The sequence below is a fragment of the Sparus aurata genome, chromosome 23, assembly GCF_900880675.1.
Source record: "Sparus aurata chromosome 23, fSpaAur1.1, whole genome shotgun sequence".
NCBI classification, from domain to species: domain Eukaryota; kingdom Metazoa; phylum Chordata; class Actinopteri; order Spariformes; family Sparidae; genus Sparus; species Sparus aurata.
Window position 1 is genome coordinate 12,066,265 of NC_044209.1, and position 22,882 is coordinate 12,089,146.

The 22,882-nt window shown below is 42.1% G+C and overlaps 2 protein-coding genes across 3 annotated transcripts; one reads left to right on the plus strand and one right to left on the minus strand.

Annotated features, from left to right (window-relative positions):
- The first annotated feature begins 286 nt into the window (after positions 1 to 286).
- On the plus strand, positions 287 to 17,882 carry cramp1 (cramped chromatin regulator 1). Of its 2 annotated transcripts, none has more exons than XM_030407739.1 (20): positions 287 to 397; positions 2,201 to 2,577; positions 4,450 to 4,652; positions 4,813 to 4,966; positions 5,476 to 5,559; positions 5,749 to 5,797; positions 6,139 to 6,224; positions 6,704 to 6,827; positions 7,380 to 7,461; positions 7,771 to 8,727; positions 9,200 to 9,377; positions 9,917 to 10,089; positions 10,209 to 10,283; positions 10,425 to 10,506; positions 10,728 to 10,838; positions 11,574 to 11,731; positions 12,814 to 13,000; positions 13,256 to 13,423; positions 15,114 to 15,259; positions 15,853 to 17,882. In XM_030407739.1, exons 2-20 carry the CDS (start codon positions 2,202 to 2,204, stop codon positions 15,964 to 15,966), a joined length of 3,507 nt encoding a protein of 1,168 aa, XP_030263599.1. In that variant the 5' UTR covers positions 287 to 397; position 2,201; the 3' UTR covers positions 15,967 to 17,882. The 2 variants fall into 2 exon arrangements, with proteins under 2 accessions (XP_030263599.1, XP_030263598.1); XM_030407738.1 differs by lacking the exon at positions 287 to 397 and adding an exon at positions 1,530 to 1,819.
- A 153-nt stretch (positions 17,883 to 18,035) lies between these two features.
- On the minus strand, positions 18,036 to 22,754 carry dhrs7b (dehydrogenase/reductase (SDR family) member 7B). The gene is made up of 7 exons (XM_030407741.1): positions 22,617 to 22,754; positions 21,254 to 21,443; positions 20,942 to 21,060; positions 20,497 to 20,707; positions 20,223 to 20,315; positions 19,958 to 20,110; positions 18,036 to 19,530 (listed from the first exon to the last, which is right to left on the minus strand). Exons 2-7 carry the CDS (start codon positions 21,405 to 21,407, stop codon positions 19,325 to 19,327), a joined length of 936 nt encoding a protein of 311 aa, XP_030263601.1. The 5' UTR covers positions 21,408 to 21,443; positions 22,617 to 22,754; the 3' UTR covers positions 18,036 to 19,324.
- Positions 22,755 to 22,882: the final 128 nt, after the last annotated feature.

Consider the following 22,882-nt stretch of genomic DNA (forward strand, 5'->3'; position numbering starts at 1 on the left):
CCAAAAAACTCCGTTGCTCTGATCCAATCTCATTAAAATAACGCTTGATTGCAGAGCAAAACGGGTGGATTATTGTAGAGTCAAACTGGATTTGGAGATTAAAAATATATATCGGCAAATGTATAAGGCATGACAGGAAGAGAAAGGCAATTGGTCCTTTGCACTGCTTTTCCCTCTAACAATTGGTGGAGCGCACTGTCAATCAAATTTTAACCGTCGTCCTCATGTATTTCTGACCAATCAGAGGATTTGTTTTTGAGTTCTAGTGGGCGTGCCTACGCGCGTGGACAATCGAGCCGCAGGAACTGTCATCGGTAACAAGCTGGATGACTGCCGTCTGCTAGCAATGCTAGCCCGTGTCTCGATTGGGAATACCACCAGCAGGCTTCCACATCAGGTAATTCTTAAACTTTGATAGCGTTAACCATCCGACAGCACGTTTGAATGTCTGCATAAGACATTTGTTATGTTACAAGTAGGTTTTATAGTAACGTTATTGCTTGTTTCACTGCCGTGGAGTTAACGTTAGCTAGCCAAAAACAGCAGCCATGCTAGGTACCACGTTATGTATGGATGCGACTCTTGTATATATGTAATACAGCTTTCCACAACAACGTTAACAAGCACAGTTAATATAAATAACTTAAGGTATTACGTTATTGCACTTATAAAGTAACGTCAGCCTTCGAGTAAAATATGAAACCTGTTGTTAGACTACAGTTGTCACTTGGTTGCTAGGGCTGTAAGATTTCAGGGGAAATGTCAAGTAATTCTGTGACCTGGATTTCAGTGTGTTGCTGTTGAATTAGAGATTTACCTGAAAAAAATCTGGAACGACTTTTTTTTCGATCAATTTAAGTTAAATTATAGTTGCATCCATCTATGGACTCTACAATTAATTGAAGTTGTAAGATTCCAAGGTGCGAAAGTCAATATTTATTGACTTTTTCTAGTAGTTTCGGACTCTCAATTCTTTTAGATCATTTATACTTTGTGGCTCATGGGTTGTCTCTGAGATTTAGCGTTTAGGTGACAGAAAACAGGAGTGTGTCGGAATGTAGAAAAGGGGGTATTCCTTGTCATCTCCGGCCTCAAGCTACTCATATCTGATCAGTCTTTCTTTGTTTAGCTTTCTATCGCTGTCACTTTGCATCACCATTCTTCTGATTACTCAGAAATAAATGCTGAAAAATAATCGAGGAAACATAATATTATAAATAAACAGTTGTTTATACATTATCACACCATCTCATAAATATAGTGTAATACACAAGGTCTTGATCCGCACATAGCCTGGTGCACATTTTGACGTATGATCAAGTATTTGTATGAGGCGAAAGTAATGTAGGCTCGTAGAGTCTTGTCAAAAAAACTCACCATAGCAGGATCTAAACTATAATTGGAATAGTTTTATAGACATCATTTTTGCAGGCGATGGTGACGTAGTGACAAGCAAAGTCCACTCGCACATACGTTAATAAAACTATCTACGCTTATCAATTCAGATGAGCCCACCTGGTACGGGCTACAGACAATTCTTCGTCAGTGCATGTAGTAAATGTCTCTTATTTGCAAGTGGCTCGTATAGTTTAATTTCTTGTTGCAAAGAAACGTTGAGTAATGTTGTTGCTGATAGAAAACAGTTGAACTGCGCAGAGAGTTCAGCTCAGTCGAAGCAAGAGCAAGGAGAGGGCAGAAAGCGTAGAGATCGGTCTAGGTTTTATTATGCTCAATTTGATCAGTATTTGCCAATCTAACCGGTCGGACTCATGGTGAAGAGAAAGAAGACGTCGCCTACTACCGAAGAGCACGAAAATGGGTAAAATTATGTTTGAAATAAACACTTTATTTAGAGGTCGAATGCACCGAGGGGTTTCGTTGTCGTTTCTGCAGGGCGCTAAACTGAAAAGCGCTCGCATTTGAATTTAGTTTAAATTAAACCCAGAATATCGCCCATTTGAGCCGAAAGATACTTGTAAAAACGCTGCCGGCAGTTACTTAACTATTTAGGTTGTTGATTATATTTCATCTCAATACGTTAAATGCATATATTTGGTGTTGTTTTGTCGGGACTGGAGAGGGGATTTGAAACAAACAGCGGCGGCCATGTTGAGAGACAGTGAACGTCGTCTTTAGAAGTTAATTTTGCACATCGCTTTGCTCCAAATGTGAAATATTTTCCCTGAATGTGTTCTGGCAGCATGACACCGGGCTCCAGGGAGGGGATCGGTGTCGATGGGAGGAGGAATCCGTCCAGAAAGCCCGAAGGTTGCGACGAGGAGGAGAGCGGAGAGCAGGCGAGCGAGGAGCGCAGTACAAAGGGAGACGACGGAGTGGAAATTCTTAATCCATCAGCCACGGGTCTCAGCCCCGGTTCAGCTCCCGTCCTCTCAGCCTCTCCCCCGAACCGAACCGGGCTAGGCTCAACCCAGCATCCCCAGACCTCCGCGGAGCCCGCCCCTCCGTGTCACGACCAGCATCATTTTCTCCGATCAAGCGTTCGACCTCCGAGCAAACGGATCCGGAAGGATTCAATCGGCTCCACCATCAATGGCCATGGCGGGGCAAAATCGAAAGGTACTGTAGGTGACCAGCTCAGAGAAAAGTGTGCATAGGTGTGATTAGCAGGGGGTCTGCTCTTAGTTGTGTACAATTTGCTCATCAGTGATTGCTACATTGGTTGTGTTTTTGTTGCTGTGTACTCCCCCCGGGACAGTGGTTGTACTCTGTGTAGATCTGCGGCTGCTCCAGCATAAGTTGCAACACCATCCTGTGTGAAACCATTAATGTAAAAAAGAAGGAGAGTCACTGGCCAGAACTTGGGTATCAATTAGGATGTCATCTGACTATTTTCAGTTACAGTTTCGTGTGAACTTGCCGTTATGGCTTTAAAAACACAGGTGTGTTATCGTGGTCCTTATCAAGTGAGTGTAGGAAAAATAATCACAGGGTAGAGACTGAAGTTTTTCTGCACCGGACTCTCAATAGGACAACAATTATATATTATTATGGAGAGTTGCTTCTTAATAAATTAGTTTTTTTTTTATTCATTAAATATTGAATTGATAAGAAAAAAGAGCATCATCACCTTGTTGTCCTCAGCTAATTTTATTGATCCACTGATCAATCGAAATGATCAAAAACGTGTTGTGTTTTTGTCTTTTCGGAATGAAAATAATGTGCAAAATGTATCTGTCCATGTCATCACAAACATTAAGGATGCAACATCATCTTAAATGATGCTAGCAAATCTCAGACACTTTCAGGGGTGAATTGAAATACTAGCTGATGCAAGTATAAAACTAAAGCTACAGAAAACTTAGTTTTTACTGAGTTGTAAACACACAGACAGATTCCCTCGTTGAATAATTATAAACACTAATGGATGGCTGGCCTGATTCATTGTAAATGAGGCATCTACTTTTGGGTCTCCATACGACCAATATGGCAAGAGTCAAAAAAGCGTGAGCCAGGAGCATTAATATCTAGTGTGTTTGGAACCGAGAGCTGGGCTACTTTGGGAGCATGTTATTGTAGTGCTTCACCAGCAAGCAGACACCTGTATCTTCTTTGTCAAATTGAGATAGTCTTTATGTTTTTATTAAAGATTTAGTGAGGGGTTATTACTGATTTGTTTCAGTGTGGATAATTATGGTGCTCTGCAATGAGAATAAGATAGTTTCTTCCCAAATAACAAATACAATTGTAAATGAACTGGACTGGATCTGACAATTAAACATTTGCAATATATTGATGAATACGCTGGCTCTCCGAGATATGCCTGGTGGATTTCTTTTGTTGTTTATACAGATTGTTTCATCAAATTTATATTTAGATCGCTCAAGTGTCGACCAAAGAAGCCCTGTTTATTTTAATATGATGCTATATTGGTCCACATCTTTTTTGAAAGAGACACTTCTAGGTTGGTGCCTATCAGCCCCACAGATTTACATTTGTAAATGAATACCCTCACTGGCTGGAAATCTACAGTTGTCTTAACATTGAGCAGCGCTGCAGCAGTAACTGCCTCTGCGCTTGTCTTAATGCCTCCTGGCATTGTGCTCAGTGCCGGGGTAAACTTGGCCATTTGGAGCCCACCACGAGTTGGTTTTGGATCTGTGTGCTGTGGACCTGGCTGTAGGGACTGATTGCTTTTCCTGCCTGCTTGCCAGAGCAGAGCCACAGAGGGGGAAGCTCTGCAGGTTTTGCAGTGTAATAGCAGTGGGTGTGTGGCTTTTTGTGTTTGTATTTTAACATTTCCCAAACCATGCACCTCACAACTACAGTTGTATTTTTATTTCATGCTGGCTGTGGAAAACAACCAGAATGGTCCACCAAAACATTCAGCTCAGTCCTAACATTTTTTACCTTTTATATTTCAGTTTTGTCTTTTCTCTTAATGTTTCATGGATGATGCATTTGTGGGCTCCCTTTCTCAATGCAACACAGGGGCAGAGAATGGTTCTTCCTCCCAGGGGACAGTGGGACAGTCGGGGCCTGTGGCTGGCTCCACAGGGGGAATATCGAAGACCTCCAAGAGCCAAGGGTCTGCTGAGAAGGAGGAGCAAGCTGGTAACCAGAAGAGGGCCCGGCGGCAGTGGGAGTCTTGGAGCGCAGAGGACAAGAACAGCTTTTTTGAGGGGCTCTACGAGGTAAAACCAGAAGGAGTGCCCTAGCTTAAAAATGAGCAGCAACTTCAAGTCTTGGCCTGCATGTTTGCATTATGTATCATAGGACACTTAAAACCTAGTTAAAATGTCTCTTACATGTCTTTGTGTCTTTTGGCATCATCTCAACTATTTGGATGTCCAGCATGGGAAGGATTTTGAGGCTATCCAGAACAACATTGCAATGAAGTACAAGAAGAGAGGCAAGCCAGCCAACATGGTGAAGAACAAGGAGCAGGTCCGCCACTTTTACTACCGGACCTGGCACAAGATCTCCAAACACATTGACTTTGCCAACGGTAAGCTGCCCGTTATCCTTGTCAACCAAAAAAAAGGTGGGACCTCACTGAGTCTCAGTGAAGATGGAGGGCAGAACAGTATTTATTTATTAGTTATTTATTTGTATTTTTTTTTACAATGATAACGTGCAACACATCATATCCTGTCTCAATTACCCTATTATGTCCATTACAGCCCTCAGAATAACTAACATGGCAGTTGTCTGGGGGTTAAAAGAGGCTTTTTATTAATTTGGTATGTCATGACAGGACGGCAGGTTTGGTTTAATTTCTTTTCATCTAGTCTAATATCTTCCAGGTCCACCTTTTTAACAGTTCCCACAGTAATGTTTAGAAAGCACTTTGTTGGGCAGGGACTCTTTGTCCCAAAAACTCTCCAGATAAGCCAAAGGCCCTTTCCACTCCAAAAGGCCCTGAGTGTCACTCTTGTGTTATCTTTATGTAGCACACATGTCTCCTGCGTTGCTGGTTACAGCAGTGTTGTGACTTGTGCCACCTGTCCTTCTCAGTTTACTCCAGGGTGCTGAAGAAATCCTCTCAAGAACTGTACGGTCTCATCTGCTATGCCGAGCTGCGCAAAAAAGTTGGAGGATGTAAGTCAAAGCTCTACATGTTAATGGGGGCCTGTTCTTAAGTTGTTTTGTGTGCATTTGTTTTTCTGCTGTTAGTTTGGGACACAAGGGATGTGATTAAAAACTGCATGCTCTCAGTCTTAAGGGACAGCTGCTCCTGAGGGACGGTGTTGTAAACGTCTCTCTGGCTTTGTTTTGTGTCTTTGGCAGTAATGGATGACAAGAATGTGGCAAAGCTCAATGAACTCATCCAGCAAGGGTAAGTCAGGAGTTGACTTCAAAAACTGAATAGCAACTGTGTTTACATTCACACATCTGGCAATTTGAAGGATGTTTTTTTGATCTAAAGTTCTGTATCGCATCCACAAAAACACAGATAAGCTTTTGGCCCATGACTAAATCATTCGTCAAATGTTTTTGTTATTGTCTACAACCCATGCAATTGATCAGTTAAATCTGTACAAGTCTGTGTTTCTGTGACTTATTAGAATACTTCTACAGAGTGACGATAAGCCTTCATAGAAAGGTGTAATATGATCCAGAAAGATTCCCCTTAAAAATACACTGAAAACTTTCTTGCTCTAATTTTTCTTTGACCAGGGCCACCACCGTACGCTCCAAAGGGAGGAACCTGAGAATCAAAGCGCCCATGTGCCGTGCACTGAAGAAACTTTGTGACCCAGATGGTGAGCATGTGCCTGCACAGATGCCCAACATGTACAGTACATACCAAATAAACAAACATCAGCGCTGAAAATGTAAACCATGATGATGATGAGGCACAGGGTCTGTGGGGGCGGGGTTTTTTGGCAATAACAATGGCGTGTGCACTAGTTTCCATGGTAACTCTGTGGGAGCAAAGTGAGGAGGAGGAGCAGGAGGGAGATGATGGAGATGACTGATCAGACCGGCTGTAATCTAGCTCCCTTGTTCAATAACAGTCACTCACCAAACTTAGAGAAAACATTTGCTTTAATCGAGATGGAAAATTAGAATCTGCCTATTTGCCTAGTTTCTAGGAGAACATGGTCTTAAGCAATTGCAGCTGTTTTGTACACGTTATTGTAGTACTGTTGTTACTCTTAAGGTTCGATTAACTTTTCAATTTAAGAGCACTTAGTTGTTGTTACTTATAAATTCTCATTTTGTTTTTGTGATGTGGCAGGAGTGAGTGATGAGGAGGACCAAAAGCCAGTGCGTCTACCCTTGAAGGTGGCAGTAGAGCTCCAACCACGCAGTAACCACTCCTGGGCCCGCGTTCAGAGTCTAGCCCACAACCCTCGTCTCAGGTAAGGCAAAAGAAAAAACTTTTCAAAAGCATATCATATAAGAATTTCTTCAGAGTATCCATATGCAGAAATATCATAACTGCTTAGAATAAAAAAATATATCAAATTTTGCCAGTGATTTACAGGATCAACTTTCCGACAGTACAGCTCAATAATGCATTACACTTTGGCAAATTAATTACAGTTGTACGAGTTTGCTTACTGTGTGCATCATCGAGAAGTTTGAAAATGTTGTCTGTTTGAAACTGAAGCAAAACTACACTATACCACAAGACTGACTCAATTGATTTTTATCCATATTTTGAAACAAAGACATCCGTGCTTTGGAAAATCTTGAGGATACATGTAAAGTTCATTAATGTAGTTAAGGGGTTCCAACATGAAACAACCCCCTACAGATCACTGGCTAAAGTTAATTTATATGTACGCATGTTTCCTCATTATGGTTTGTTAAGAACCCACAAACTAAATTAACCAGCCCACTGCTGTTCTCCTCTGTCTTACCACAGCAGTTTGGTAATCAATCTTCTTCCTGTGTCTTTTCTAACCCAGGATGGTGGTGGAGCTCCACAGGAAAGTGTCCAGCCTCATCGAGTACCTGAAACAAAAGTGGACGTATCATGACCAGCGGATTGTATCCTTTAAAACATCAAATGATTTGCATCTTAATAGAGCAGCAAACTGTATGATGTAGAGACATCACATGTTACATACATAACTATTCTGTAAACAATATTTTTTATCAGTTTATCATGGGATATAACAAAATTCTAAGTTTCTTGGAACTCACTCTGTCCTGTGACACCTATTTTATACAGCCACTGCACTACTGTATGTTGCATAGTACATCATCTTTTAAAATCATCTTTGGTATAGGACTTAGAGCAATGTGTTTGCACTTCAGCTGTAAACATTTGTGGAGTCCTTAACGCTGACGCTTCAGCTTAAGAGTCTAATGGAGAGGGAAGCTCTGGAAGGCGGCCAGTCCAGTTCATTCTCTCCCAGCAAATCCCAGCAGGAGGAGCTCTTTCTTTTCCCTGCTGAGAGTAGCACCTTGACCACACTGCCTGGTGTGGCACGTGTGGTCCACTCCAAGGCCTCCTGCACTGTACACTGGCTAGAGAGCGGCAAGAACCGGCCAAACGCCAAGGAACTGCCGGCTGCCCAGATTCTGGGTATTCACATGGCTCCATCATCTCGTACTGGCACCAAATCTGGGCGCGGGGGCACCGCTGCTGCTGGGGCCGTTGGTGCTTCACTGACTGTATTGGGTGATAGTCGACGAACTGAGCCCCTTAACCCTGAATCTGCACAAGACAGTGCTACAAAAGTGGAGGAAAAGCGACCTCAGTCTGTTTCTGTTCCTGCGTTGTCTCAGCAGACTGTGGCCCCAAGGGAAGAGGGAACTTGTATGGGACCCTCTGAGGGGGCCAAGGCCTGTTCTGGAGTAGAGGCCAGTGTTGGTTTAGCAGTGACCAAAAGCGTGGAGAAGTTGTGTAGTGGTATAGAAAGCTCATCGGAGCAGTGCAAAGAGGAGCAGAGCACCAGCACCTCCTCTCCAGAGGCCAACCAGACTCCTCCAGCCAAACCCCCAGTGACTGCTTCAGAGGAGGGGATGTCGCAGGGTTCTGCACCTGCAGCTAAAGAACGTGCTGTGGAACAGATCAGAGAGGAAGGCTGGAGTGCACGGGATGCAGAGAATGTCACCCTGGCTGAGCTCTACTTGATGTTTGGGAAGCCTGGCAAACTGCAGCTGGAGTATGAGTGGCAGCCCGTGCCAGTTCCTTCCAACAACCAAGAAAATGGACAAGCCTCAGCCCAGCCAAAGCCCAACAGGACACACCGTGTTTTGCGATGCCTGCTCAAACTGGTTGCCACAGAGGTCAATCCTAAACCTCTGGTAGGGATTAACTGCTACTTCTCACAATGTTGTTGCTGGTTCCCAGATAGCTACTTTAATTTGTACTTTTGGACAAAAGGTTCAAGGTGATTTATTTGTCATTATACAACACACAGTTGTGTAACGAAATGTAAGTTAGTTTTTCCTTCATGATTCACAAACAAAATCATCATTTCTGTACAGTCAAATTTAATGGACAAACATGAACATAACGTTGAAGAATTTTCATTTTTGAATCCTAGTGGCATGAATGAAGAATGCAACTTAAAATGAACATTATAGTCCTCAATCAGATGCCACAGTGAGACACCAGTATGCACGGTGCTAATTCCTGTGGATTCACAAAATTGCATTGCCTAGTCAATTCATCCACAACGAATCCTCCACAGATCAATAAAGGACAAACTCTATTGAATCATGTAGCAATGTACATGTAAAGCTGATGGTGTCAATAATGCAACTTCTGCTTCAGGCTCCAGAGCTGTGTTCCACGGCCACATCGCCACTCAAGACCCATCAGGAGGAGCAGAACCAGGCCCTCACACCTCCAGGGAAGGGGCCCATCACAGGTGTTCGCAGCCCCAGCTGTGGCCGGCAGCAGGCCTCTGTAAGAGGAGCCAGGTTACACCTGCCAAGTGCTGGAGCATCGGGTATGTATCGCTCTGTGTCATATACTCTGATTTTGCTAAAACAGGCATTGAATGTGTATTTAACGTAAGTTTAGCGGATGATCTGTAAAGATTGTAGATGCTGCCTATTGCACTGCTTTTGCATAACAAAATCTTGTTTGGATTTAAGATGGCAGAGACTGGTTAGGACCATTAATCATATCCCACACATCTGCTTTGTTTTTCTTGACCCATTACAGTTAGCTGGGACTGATTTTCCTGATAATGTGTGTTTCTTCTGATGGTACTGTAGTTGTTTTTGTTTGAGAATGGAAAATAATGATGGAGTTCAACTCCTTTCTGCATCATGAGTGATTGTATACTAATTTTGTGTTCCATATTTTTCAAATATTGCTAGAAAAGCCCATGACAAATAAACTGTAGTCAATTCCGTGCATGTTCAGAAATGAACACAAAGACTTACTGGTTGTTTTTTAAAATATATTTTTATAGCTTTATTTATTTTACGCTTTATACCTTCCTCACATGACATATATTAATTTTTCCTCCACATTCTCCAGGTGGACGCAACCTCCCCCGCTCTTTGCTTGGGACAACTGCAGCCGCCGACTCAGAGGGCGGCGTGTTTGCAGTGCCCACCACGCTTCCCCCCAACAGCTCACGACACAACCGAATGTTTTCCCCCAACAAGGAGGCTGAGCTGGCCCTCAGACAGCAGCTCGACTCTATCAGTGTAAGACAGAGCAGTTTTTTTTTATTTAAACACACATTTTAGGAGAACTAAATTGATTTATCATCCACAAGAATACGCACAAATATAAATTAATTGTATTTATTTCATTTTTTTTGCAGATGCAGTCAGATCTTTTCCTTTCTAGACAGAGAAAACCTCGAAACAGGCAACTTCGGAAACCGCTTGTAGTTCAGGTAAGAGAAGAACAGAAGGATGATTACTTTGACTTTGGAAATTGGTTGAATTCTATCACTGTAATAGTCTTGAAGTACATCTGGTGCGTCATAACGGGCTAAAAGATGCATTTAGTTAAGTTGCTTCCATAATCTCCACAGAGAACACTCCTACCCCGAACTACAGGAGATACTCCTCAGCATGTGTGCTCCTTCTCCATCCTCTCCAACTCCTCTGCCACAGGTACTCTGCAGACATCATGATCCTAAAGTATAATTTGTGGATAGGATGCAGATGTTTAAACTGTCACATTCTTGAAAGCAGGCCCTTGAATAGGCTTCTTCATTGTCAACTTTGGTAAATTACTCTGCTAGTTTGTTTTGTACACAACTTAATGTCGTTTCTCTTTTTCAACAACAACTCTACAAATATCTCGCTCTCTAACTTCCTGTTTCTTCCCTCAGGAACTGGATCCTTCCGGCCAATCCACACACGCCTGGCTCCTTCCTCCCGCCCCACCCTGTCCAAAGCTTCCCCTGCAGCGTCCAGCTCTGCAGCAGCTAGCCAGCTCTCCAGTATGTGCTGCTTTTTTAATGTATCTATTTTTCAGGTTTTATGTTTTATTGATATTTTGTTAAATGCTAAATTTTATGATCCACTGATGAAATTTTTAGTTTATCCTTTTAGTCATTCTTTATCCTCTAGTAGCACATATATATGCTTTTTCAAATTACAAACCACACATGTGTGAATCTCCTGTTGTGTGCTGCATGTGTGATCAGGCAAATCAGGATGATATCCTGATCCGATTCTCTGGATATTGTCTGGAGTTCATATGTACAAGGGTTGTCATACATTTTGAGTTACGCTCTTTATGCGGGTGTCAGTTGAGGGCACCAGTGATATTCCTAAGAATTAAGGTTTTGTCAAATTAAGTTATTTCTGTGTAAGACACTACTAGCTGGATTATCTGGAATTTTATCCAAAATTGAATTCCAGTCTCAACATGTATAATAAAATGACTTCTTCCCACATGATCTCTGTCAGTAGATACGATTTTGAACAAGTGCCTTTTTGTTTAGGGCTAAAAAGAACATTCTTCCAGCTACACTCCTTTTTCTACACACTTTTGTCCTATCGCCCCTGCTTTCAACTTTTTTTAATTGCAATTGTTGCTGAGGTGAATTGCTGAAGTTAATATTTTTCTTTATATGATCTATCTTCACATGCTTGTCTCAGGGTTAAAGCTTATCAGGTGTGTGCTGATGTAACAAATCCCCCGTGTTTCTAAACTGTTAATACTCTTTCAGGTGCCATTGACCTGGCAGCTAAGTCTGCAGGTATCATCCCTGGAAGTCCCTGTCGGGAGCTGAACTCTCCCTCAGTTGACAACAGCACCCTGCTCACCACCACGCCCATTGTTGATGCTGAACCAGACGCTCAGCTCCTCCAGCACAATGTCCCTGAGGTGAGGAGCACACACTGACACACACAACACACATATATACACAAATTAAGATAAACTTGGAGCTTTAAGTTCTCCTAATAACCAGAGCAGTTCTTAAATTATTGATACTTCCATGAAGACCCTTGAATTGTCTGATCTTAGTTGTTAAATTGAAATTGAATGAACTTTATTGTCTGTTTGAAGCAGAAAAATGTCTCTGATCTCACCCAGGAAAATATGTAAAATCTTTATCAAACAGAGCTGTGTTTCTCCTCACTCTTGTGAATGACTCTGGTCATTGTCAGAGTGTTGTCCAGGTTTTTAATTGATTTTGAAAATACAGAGCATGGCCCTAAATGATCATCTCTACCGATATGTCAGGCCGATGAGATGAGGTTTTCTAATTGTGCTCAGTAAAGTAGTATAGTAGTAAACATTTTTATAAGCATTGTATGCCTGAATATGTTAGTGGCCACCATGATAAAATGGGCATAACAATATGTTAATTTCGTAACAGGAGGGACTTTATCTTCTCTGCAATAAGCTGGAAAAAACTTTGCGCATATATTTTTATCAGCAATCTGCCAGAATGAGGTCACTGAAAGGCAGATCGATGCTGGTTGAACTTGGGTCTGAAAATCTGCAGTTTAGCCTGAATACAGGTCAGGTCTTGGTAGGATATACAGTGTAGCCGACACAGTAAATTACGGATTGTGATCAGGGAATGTGCTGTTTATTATTGTAGAAACCACAACATACAGATGTTGAGTTTGGACCCACAACAGAGGAATAATCAACTCTTTGGTGGTTTTGGCAAATTTCTTGTGATACTGTCCAAGCTTGAGATTTGCATTGTGATTAGTGTCCCTCAGTGCCATTGGAGTTCATTCCATGCCTTACATATTGTTGTAATGAGCCCAAATTGTTGCTTTACAGCAAGGGTCAGGTGTAGTGAGCTGTTTTGGTTAGCTAGATAGAAACGCATGCATGTTGCAAAACATTTTGACCAACAAGCATATTGGAAAACTAATTTGTTAATAAACCTTAACAACAACAATCTAACAAAGCAGCCTTGATTAAGTGTCTGTTAATTCTTTCCAAAGAACGGTGTGCCTCCACCATCTCCTGGGGTGACCAGTGGTGGGGACTCTCTCCTCTCTCCACCCAGCGTAGCATCGCTCCTGGATATCTCTCTCCCTGGAGCCCCCGAAGAGGCTCTCACACCCGGAGAACCTCAGACACACATCAGCGACTCCATCATCGAGCTCGCCATCAACTCTGGCCACTACGGTGCGTGCCTGTGATTCTATCCTACATGCTAACATGCAAGTGGAAACCTAAAGTGGGCCTTATTTATTTGAGTTAAAACGACATGCTTGTGTGTTTTCATGAGGAACACCTGTGTTGCATGTGGGCCAGTTTGAAATCATGTGAAATATTCCATGGAAGAAATATGTTGACATACAACCAACTAAACTTCTGAGACATCCTGCCTGTTGAACAGTGCTCCTGTAAACTAATTCCTGTTTGTGTGCTCTGCTGCAGGTGAAGAGGCCACTCTCTCTCCAGCCAAACTGAGTAACAATGACAGCTCCAAACTGTTGGCCTCGTCTCCCTCAGTCAGCCCGTCCAGAGGCTGGATCCCATCGCCCAGCCACGACCCCCAGTGGTACCCCAGCGACTCATCTGACTCCACGTTGGGATGCCTCCTCTGTAAGGCTTTGTCTATCCTAAAGAACATACACAAGCAGATAAGATTATAAATCTTTTTTTCCAATCCACTGAACTCTTCTATGTGCTGCAATTAGTCCAGAGTTGATAGATCAGCAGCTTTGTCAAACTGACTGTAAATCAATGCTAGCTAAGTTAATAAATGCACAACACATTTTATTTTGAGTAAACCTTAATGAAAAACTCTTTGTTGCTTTCCAATATATTTTCTCTTATTAACCCACAATGACACAGCTGAAGCCTTTCTCTTTCAAGACAGAAGACAACTTTGTTTCCACTGTTTATTAGAGATGCACAGATCGATCGGCAACCGATCGCAATCGGCCGGTAATGGTAATAATAATCGGTTTTGATCGGAGTTCTCAAAATAGATCAAAGCAGCAGCATGCAGGGTGGGAATTTCACGGCAGCAACGGCGGCCACCCGCACTTTGGCCTTGATGCCGCGTGAAAAAAATCTCATCGTACGGCCTCAGTGGCCTCTGTGCCCCTGGCCCGGTCAGCGTAGTGAGCTTGCCTTGAATTACAGCCACCTGAGTGCACAGTAGTCACTCACAGTAACTTCAGTGAGTTCGCGGTTCGCGCAGGTGGAGTCTCATCATCACGATGATCTCACATGAAAGCCTCTCAAACAGCAGCAGCGTCTCAAAACAGAAGAACGAAACTTACAGCACAGCGAGCGAGCGCAGTCGGTTTTGACATGATGCGTAACTGACTTATGTGGTAGGATTTAGTTTGGTAAAGTTGGAAATATCGAACTTACCGGATCAATAACTCATAAGTGAAACCTTGTTAAAACACAAACGACGGGTCTTTCCTACCGTAGTAAGGTAGACAACGAGCTACAACCGTATATTTATCAAAACCAGCGGTCCCCTGGGTCTGTAGGGTCAGCCGTCTGTGAGACGAGGACGCAGGGACCGTCTACAAAGTACAACACCGAAAAGAGAAACTACAAACAATATTCATTAACTTCACTATTATTCAGAGTGTAGTGCCACCAGAATCACTCCACACATCAGTGGTCTCCTGCTGGTTATTCTACAATTTTTTGTCTGGAAAAAATGTGCTTTGCCATAATTTGGGGGAATTTCTATTGGGAGAAATATTCAATAACACTAATATTCAGTGTGGTGTCACAAAAATCACCTCACCCTAACCCTACTTAACAAAAACCTGTTTTCTAATGTAACATTAACTTGATATTGGTATTAAAAAAATGTTTTAATACATAATCCATGTGAAGTGAAGGCCAAATGGACTTGCCCCTAAAATGACAAAATTCCCACCCTGACTGCATGCATTCCCACTAGTAATCTACAGTTACTCTATGTAAGCTGAGTCCAAGTTGTCTCTAGAGTGTGAAATATTGCACATTGCCTCAGCCTGCAATAAAACGGTGGTCAATTCATGATACTTTCTCATCTCCTAATTTTTATACTTAATAATACAATGTCAATGTTGTTTAAGAAGAATCATTAGTTAAATATATGAAAGTTACACAAGACAACAATATGGAAGAATTTATGGATTTGACGCTGTGATCGGTGATCGGCAATATCGGGATCGGCAGATACTGCTTTCGGTGATCGGCCTCAAAAATCCTGATCGGTGCATCTCTACTGTATGTGCCTTCTATTCACTGTCTCACTGTTTGCTTCTTGTCCTTCCAGCCAGCATGGTCTCTCCTGATAAGGGCAGGCGGACCACCCTAACCCCCTCCGGCCCCTCCAGTGGCACAGCTTTGCTCGGTCCCAGCCTCCTGGACTGCAACTCCCATGATTCCTTTCAGTCCCGTGGCCTTCCTGATGTGGCAGAAGTAAGATGAGCCCTTTACTCCAAAATTGCATTTTGTGTTTTATTCCTTAGGTTGTACACTCCGCCAGTCTAAAAGAATGGCAGAGTTAGATGAGTCCTGTCTGGCCGCTGGTGCTAAAGCCAGCAGCCGATTAGCTTGGCTTAGCAAAAAGACTGGAAACGGGGGTAAAACACCTAAACTGGCTCCCTCCAAAGGTAACAAAATCCACCTGCCAGCACCTGTAAAGCTCAGTAATCAACATGCTATGTCTCGTTTGTTTAATCTGTACTTGGTGTTCTAAGACTCAAGTGTAAATAACAAAATGTTAAGACTTTGTTTTGGCTGGGAGGTAGATGGATTTTATTATCTGTGGACAGAGCCATGTTCGTAATTTTCATGTTAAGCTAAGCTATCTGGCAGCTGGCTGGAGTCTTATTTTTGAAAAGACAGATAAAATAATGTTATCAATCTTTTCATCTTACTCCAAAGCGAATTAGTCTATTTCCCAATATACAAAACTGTTCCTTTAACTTCCAGAGGCCCTTTGGGAAATAGGGAAATATTTATCATTTTGCAGTTGTCGTAAATTGAAAGCTCTTTGTTTGTGCTTGCAGATGGACTCCCAGCTTGCCTGCATGATGAGTGAGAGCAGCGTGGACTACATTGCTCGCTTCAACGACCTGGCTCAGGAGCTGGCTGTGACTGAACCCTCCATTCCACCGCCCTGAGAAGTAGAGCCTCAGCCACCTCGCTGCCACCTGGAGGAGGGGTTTCTCCTCTCTGTCTAGACTGTTGCCACACCGTCTCGTCTACTTTGGAGAACAGATGTCTGTGGAGAAAGACCAACCCCCTTAAAGCCATCCCTGCCCTGTTTGTAAAAGTGCAATAATAATGGTGAACCTTGACCATTGTTCAAAGCAAGTTTGAAACGAGTTGCTTCGCTGAACCGTTGTTAAAGGTGAAATGCCCTTTAAAAAACACTTTAGAAAATCAAATGCGTTTACAAAACACAACCTCATGTACAGGAAAATACTATGCCATATCTGAACAAAATATTTTCACTGATCTTTTATGTCTCTTCCTGCTCTTTGTGTGTGTGAGCGTGTGTGTGTGTGTATGTATGTGTGTGTATGATGTCTAGTCTTGTCAGATGGAGCCCCAAAATGTGTAAATCCGCCAAAATGTGCAGTTCAGATCCCAGCTGGGGGCAAAAAGCCGCTGGAGGGTGCTTTTGTTTAAGTTATGTCAGTAAGAACTAGGATGGTGAGACACTTGTCAGTTACTGTCGCAGCAATGGAGCTCAACACAGCGGGGCGGGTTGAAGTAAAATAATTTCATACTGCCCTCCTTTTCACGTGCTCTTGAACTGTTAAGGTTTTATTGGTTGCATTTTAGGAACATAGCCTGCCTCGTGTGTTTGTAATCAGGTTCGTCATGTTTTAAGGTCACTTGCTAAACGGCAGCTTTTTGTCGGTCGACTACGTTTGGTAGTAGCTCTACAGATGTGCAGCTGCTAGCCTTGAATTCTATGCTGAAATCATATTGGAGTTCAGTGTCCATCGCCAGTTGCTTCTTGCTGTTCTCGTCACTTTTAATGCATGCTGAGGATAAAAAAGGCAACGTTCTTCCTCACTTGCTGTTTCTCTATTTTTATGTCAGTTACATCCCCAAATGTTTCATTTTGGTTTTTCCTTCAGCTACTAGGACAAATAACATTGTTCATTTACGTTCCTCATCTTACACTTCGAAGAAGCTAGTCAAGCTGTTTTTTTAAGTCAAGGACTGAACGGAGGCACCCGTAGCCCATAATGTGACCAACTACATATTGATTTTTCGTTGACAGACAAAATGTTCAAAATTTTCTAAATTTCCCAGTAGTGTTTCACTCCGTTTAAACTCCACAGAAGCGAGCAGTCAGAAGTTATGAAATCAAACACTAAAGCCATAGTTGACACTCCTTATTTAATTTTTTCTTTTTGTCGTGCAGTCACTCTTTAATCATTCATAAAGCTTCTGATTGGTTGTGCTCAAAACATTAATACCCCGCTGACTAGTACTGAAACTGGATGCTAACAAAACACTATGGCTAATGTCAACATGTTTTGGCTTGTTAGCATTACAATGTACTGTTGCATTTGTTCTCTTAATTTCAATTAACCAGCACCATCAAAATGCAGTATTGTGAACATTTAGTCTCACCTACATGTTTATCTTCATCTCTGAGTGTAAATTGTAAGAGAGCTCTTGTTGTTATTGCAGAAATGGGAACGTCAGTCTCCTTTAAAGCACCTTGAGGGCTTTGAATCTACAGTGTTAAAGCTCTTGCTATGTTTCCTCATTTGTGACAGACACCTGAAAAGAAAAGAAAAAACCATGAGGATGATTCTTACATAATAAACAGCAGGTTTAGTCTTTGAATCTGGCATGTTTTTATTCTTTTGGTGTACAAATTTAAATTCCAGTATTCACTGCGCTTTTGTAACATAATGTAAATTGTTATTTGGACTATTTATTGTTAACATTTCGGAAAAAGGTGTTTGTTTAACTTAATATTAAGATGACATCTAAAAAGGAAAAACCTGTTTAAAGTTTTCAGTTTGTAAAAGGTGTTTTTATTCTGTGTATAAAGATAGTTTAAAAAAAACTGCCTGTTTTCTGTGTATGTACTTGGTGGAGAACCTGTTCCTATGAACATTTTTACAATGTTATTTGAGGCCTTTGGGTTCTTACAAACAACTCCGCTAACCTCATACTGAATTCCTGATTGTCCCCATTAAAGAAAATAAATGCTCACCAATTAAAATAACACATTAACACATTTAATTGACTGGACAGTAATATACAGGATGGAAACATTGTGATGACAGTTGTAGGCTGCTGGGCTCAAACAGGAAATCAAACTTATGATTAATAATGTTTTTTTTCTAGTCAGAGATTAGCAGTGTTTCCTTCCTCCACATGTATAAAAAGCATTTTATTTTAAATCATTTTCAGCAGTGTCATCTCTATGCCACATTGTACAGATGATGCAGACACATAACAGGTGCTCTACCAAATCTCTAAGAAAGACAATGGTTGGTGTAAAGTGTTTTTTTGTAATCATCAGTGTTGTGGGTAGACCCTTTGCTGAAACAACATTTACGATACCTTCATAAAATCCTGCATCCTGTAAGTTGTACTCGTACACTTATGTCTGCTGTTCACATCGTCCACATGGACAGCAGTACATTTTAATATTAACAAATAAATCTCATCTCTTGTTCTCTCCTTAAAATGTGAGGCTACAGGCTTTTAAGAAGATATTCATGAATGGGACAGTGAGAGGAAAATAATAGATAAAATGACCCAAACCTGATTATTTAAAGGACCATTGTGGAGGATTTGGTGGCATCTTATCATTGAGGTTATAGATCACAATCAACTGAACAACCCTGATCTCCCCATTCCCTGCAGGGGCTGCTGCAAAATGTTTGGTTTGTCTGTTCTAGGCTACTGTAGAAACATTGTGCACTCCATGGGAGAGGACTAACAGAAAAGCTTAGTTTCATGTGACTTTACCCAAATTAAAACATTTGCAATGTTATATTCCATTTCTGCCACAGAGCATCTTTTTTTTTAAAAAAAGGTTTGTTTTTATTTGACACAAATATCTGCATCTCCGCCATACCTACATCCTCCACACTGGACCTCTAACAGCTAAGTAACAGGTTAAACATTAACACTCTTATAGATAACAGCTTGAGCATTTTATTTGTAATCCAAATTCATGTAAAGGTGTCACGTCAATTCAACGGCATTACATGCTCACAACCGAACAGTTTTTAATCTTGTTAGTAAAACACATTTGCAGGTCCCACATTTTAAAGTTAATCACTGCGACAGCCTTACAATGCAAAGGTCTCTGCTGTGTTTCGGAGGCTATACAAGTAACACTGCAAGCATGTGTTATTAGAGAAGTGGTACTAGCTTAAGAGATCAACATCTCCTGTCCATTTGGCCTCCATGTAAAGCAGTCAGTTTCCTGTTTCGGTCCGTGTGCATCTAACATGCCTCCTTTTCAGAGCCTCTTATTCTTCTGCTGCTGCGTCACTCTTCTTTAGGTTTCTGCTCTTTGCGAGCGCGAGAGGACATGAGTTTGAAGAAGAGCGCAGGCCACAGTGTGCGGAGGTAGATGGCTAGACTGGGCAGAGGTCCTGCCAAAACAACATCTTTGCTCCTCTGGCGGACAGCCTTCAGAACGGCCAGAGCCACTTCCTGCGGATCACGACCTGTCGCTGTGGTTTTATCCAAAACTGAAACAGGAAACACGTAGCATCAATAACACAGGGAAGTCAGTAGGTCGACTATAATACAGAAAAGTGTTTAAAGTGTATGCTGTATTGTTTAACTTTATTATTTTTTATCTTCTTCATACTTGTCCTTCTGCATCCCCTTAAAGTCTTTAAGTAACAGGGTGGCACCAAAGCGGTAAATGCAGGTATGTTTTTGGACCTCACTCTATGAGGATCCAAACAGTGTCATCTATGACATCCATGGATTCACACTTGTTTCTGTAGTCAGCAATCCTTTCTTTGCTTGTTCAGCCATAGTAACTGTTTACTTGCAATGCTAGCAGAGACCAGAAAAACCAGTACCCCGATTCACACACCAGTGAGTTGAAAAACCCCTGCCTCTGAATGCAGCCACACTTGTTTCACCACCAATTCGAATTAACCTCACCTCCATACTTGGAGCCGTCTCCAGTTACAGCGTTGACCGACAGGTTGGTTCGGATGTACCCCGGGCTGATCACAGTCACTGGAATCCGATGGCGCTCGATTTCAGCCCGTAAGCAGTCGAAATAGGCCTGGGTGGCGTGCTTAGAAGCTGCGTCTGAACACAGTGTGTATAAAACAGAGTCCTGCTTCATCTCCAATCGACCCCACAGATTGAAAGAGCTCTTCAGTATTTGTTTGCTTTAATTAAATGGGGAAAAACAACTTACAAGCTGATCTGTAGGGAATGGCTATCTTGCCCTGGACACTGCTGATGACCACAATGTGACCACTGCGCCGGCGAACCATTGAGGGCAGGAGAGCTGTGAAGGGAAGAAAGAAGAATTAGTAGGTGGAGGAACTGCGGCAGATGTAAAACAGTGTTCATCTCCTAAGAGATCTAAAAAAATGGCCATGACAATCTAGCTCTCATTTCTGACTTTTTTTATGTCATATGCTACTCAGATATGGCATCAAAAAGTGCAGGCCGCACTCCTCACTCACCTTGAGTGAGAGCAATGGGTCCAAAGTAATTTGTTTCCATAACATCTCGCTGAACTGAAACGTGGGTATCCAGTATATTGCCACGGTAGCTGATTCCAGCATTGTTGATGAGGACATCCACTTGTCCATAACACTTCAGGATCTCCTCTGCAGCTCTGTCCACTGTGTCTGTGTCAGCCAGGTCAAAGACAACCGTGCTGGGAGTGTAAGTCTGGTGGTTGAACAGAACAGAAGAGTTATTTCACACCTCACAGTCATTATCAGATACAACCATCTCTGTATGCCTGTATTCAAACTGTTCTGTGATAATTGGAGCTTAAAAATAAAAGAAAGAGCTGCGAAAAAGCTTTTTTTAACTTCAAATACTGAATTTCAGACAAAATAATATACGACAGAGGGACACAGAGCAGGGAATCTAGTGGGTAAATCTCAGCAGCATACACACCTGCCGCTGTGAAGCCGTTGAACTCGCTGTCAGCTCCTCGACCACCTGCTGCAGGCGGGCTGCATCTCGTCCACACAGCACCAGGCGAGCCCCCGCGGCGTGGAAGACCCGTGCACACTCTACAACACAGAAAACGCACCTCTTGTTCATGGTGACTATCAAGCACTTGCACGACGACAAGACACATGTTAATTAAAGTTATCCAACTACTGCCCAACTCAAAGGGGATGTCTGCATATCAGTGTGATGTGATTTGTAGAGAGCATCTTCATCTAAGCTGAGGAGAAGAGAAGAAATCAGCAGAACGCCAACCTTTCCCCAGTCCAGAGCTGGCCCCTGTGATGACCACCACGGCATCCTGCAGAGCCGCTCCTGGTCTGAGGCGGGCAAGTATTCGATAAAGCAGCAGGACCCCCGCACACGCTAAAACCAGCTGAAGCACTCCTCCGCCCATGACGCGCTCCATGGCTGACAATCACCCTCTTTGCTCCGCGCGAGCTTCCTGCAGACACAAGTTGAAACAATTGATTTACGGAGAGAAGAGCGATATTACAAAATTCACATCCATTCATTGCAGAGAAGTCACACTTTGGGATTTTATTATCTGAACATAATCTAAGTAGGTAATCTCAACACAACACACTTTTTCATTATCTTTTACAGTTTTATAGGCTTAATGATTTATCATTTAGAAAATAATGGATATTTTATTTTGACCAACAAACAACTGCTTGTTGCAGCATTATTCTTTGGTTCATAAACTAGTTTCGTGAGCAAGAACCATATTTGGATGCAAAAACCAAAAAGGGGCTTTGGACAAGCCCGGTGGAGCGACCTTGACTTGTGTGTTCCATAAGCCTTCAAGCCCCCCATGCTAAAGGGATTTTTAATGTCCAGTGCATTTAGTTAAGCCTCTTCCACTTGTCCTGTCTCCAAAGCACAGCACAAACAACCAGCATGGCAACAGTGACAAGTATAACCATATCATGAGCACACACACAGACAGACAGACAGACAGACACACAACTGAGATGAACTGTTTAGGATAGAAGTATCAAGAAAATCGTATAAAGGAGGAAACTCAAAGTGAAAATAATATGGAATTTAGTCAATTTATAGCATAATAATAGTGGCTAATAGTGCATATTATCTAATTGATAGTGATTACAATGCAACTGGATATTGACCAAAGTGAAATGGGACACTGGAAAAATACTGTGCATACTCTCCATATTCACACCACAGATTAAGCAGATTATAGATTGGATCTGATTTGACGATATTTTGGAGCACTATGCTGAATTAATCTACCTATTTATTAGGAAAATGTGCTTTTCTCTGAATCACTTTAACTACTGAGGCTGAATTCACTTTGTGTGTTTCATGAGGGCATGTTAACATTGAGAATCTTAAGTGACGCCAACCTGGTGTAGTAACGATGATGATAATGACGGCTACTTGCACATTTCACAAGAGCACATAATATATACAGACTGGGTCAGAACAACGTTAAAACATTCACTTAGAAATGAGAAACACAAAGAGCTTGGTGTGCACTGACTAGGAAAGCTAGCTAAAGTAGATGGCTGGGGACGCTAATGCTATCGCTAGCTAGCTTCCACGCTGTAATACACTAATAATACATATTCTAGTGTTCGTCTACAGTCAAACTCACCTGAGTTGCTGTCTTGCTTTACAACACAGCAGCGTGAATCGGTGATATGAACAGTTCCGGGGTCTTCTCTCGGGGAACCGTCCGACCGGAGTGTGTTTCTAGGGGGACTACCGGTTGTGCTGCCCGCTAGGAATTATGGGAGTTGAAGGCTCCCATAATTTAACCAGTTGGTACAACTGAGGTCATGATATACACTAGCCTATATTGCCAAAGTTATTCACTCACCCATCCAAATAATTGAAATCAGGTGTCCAATCACTGCCATG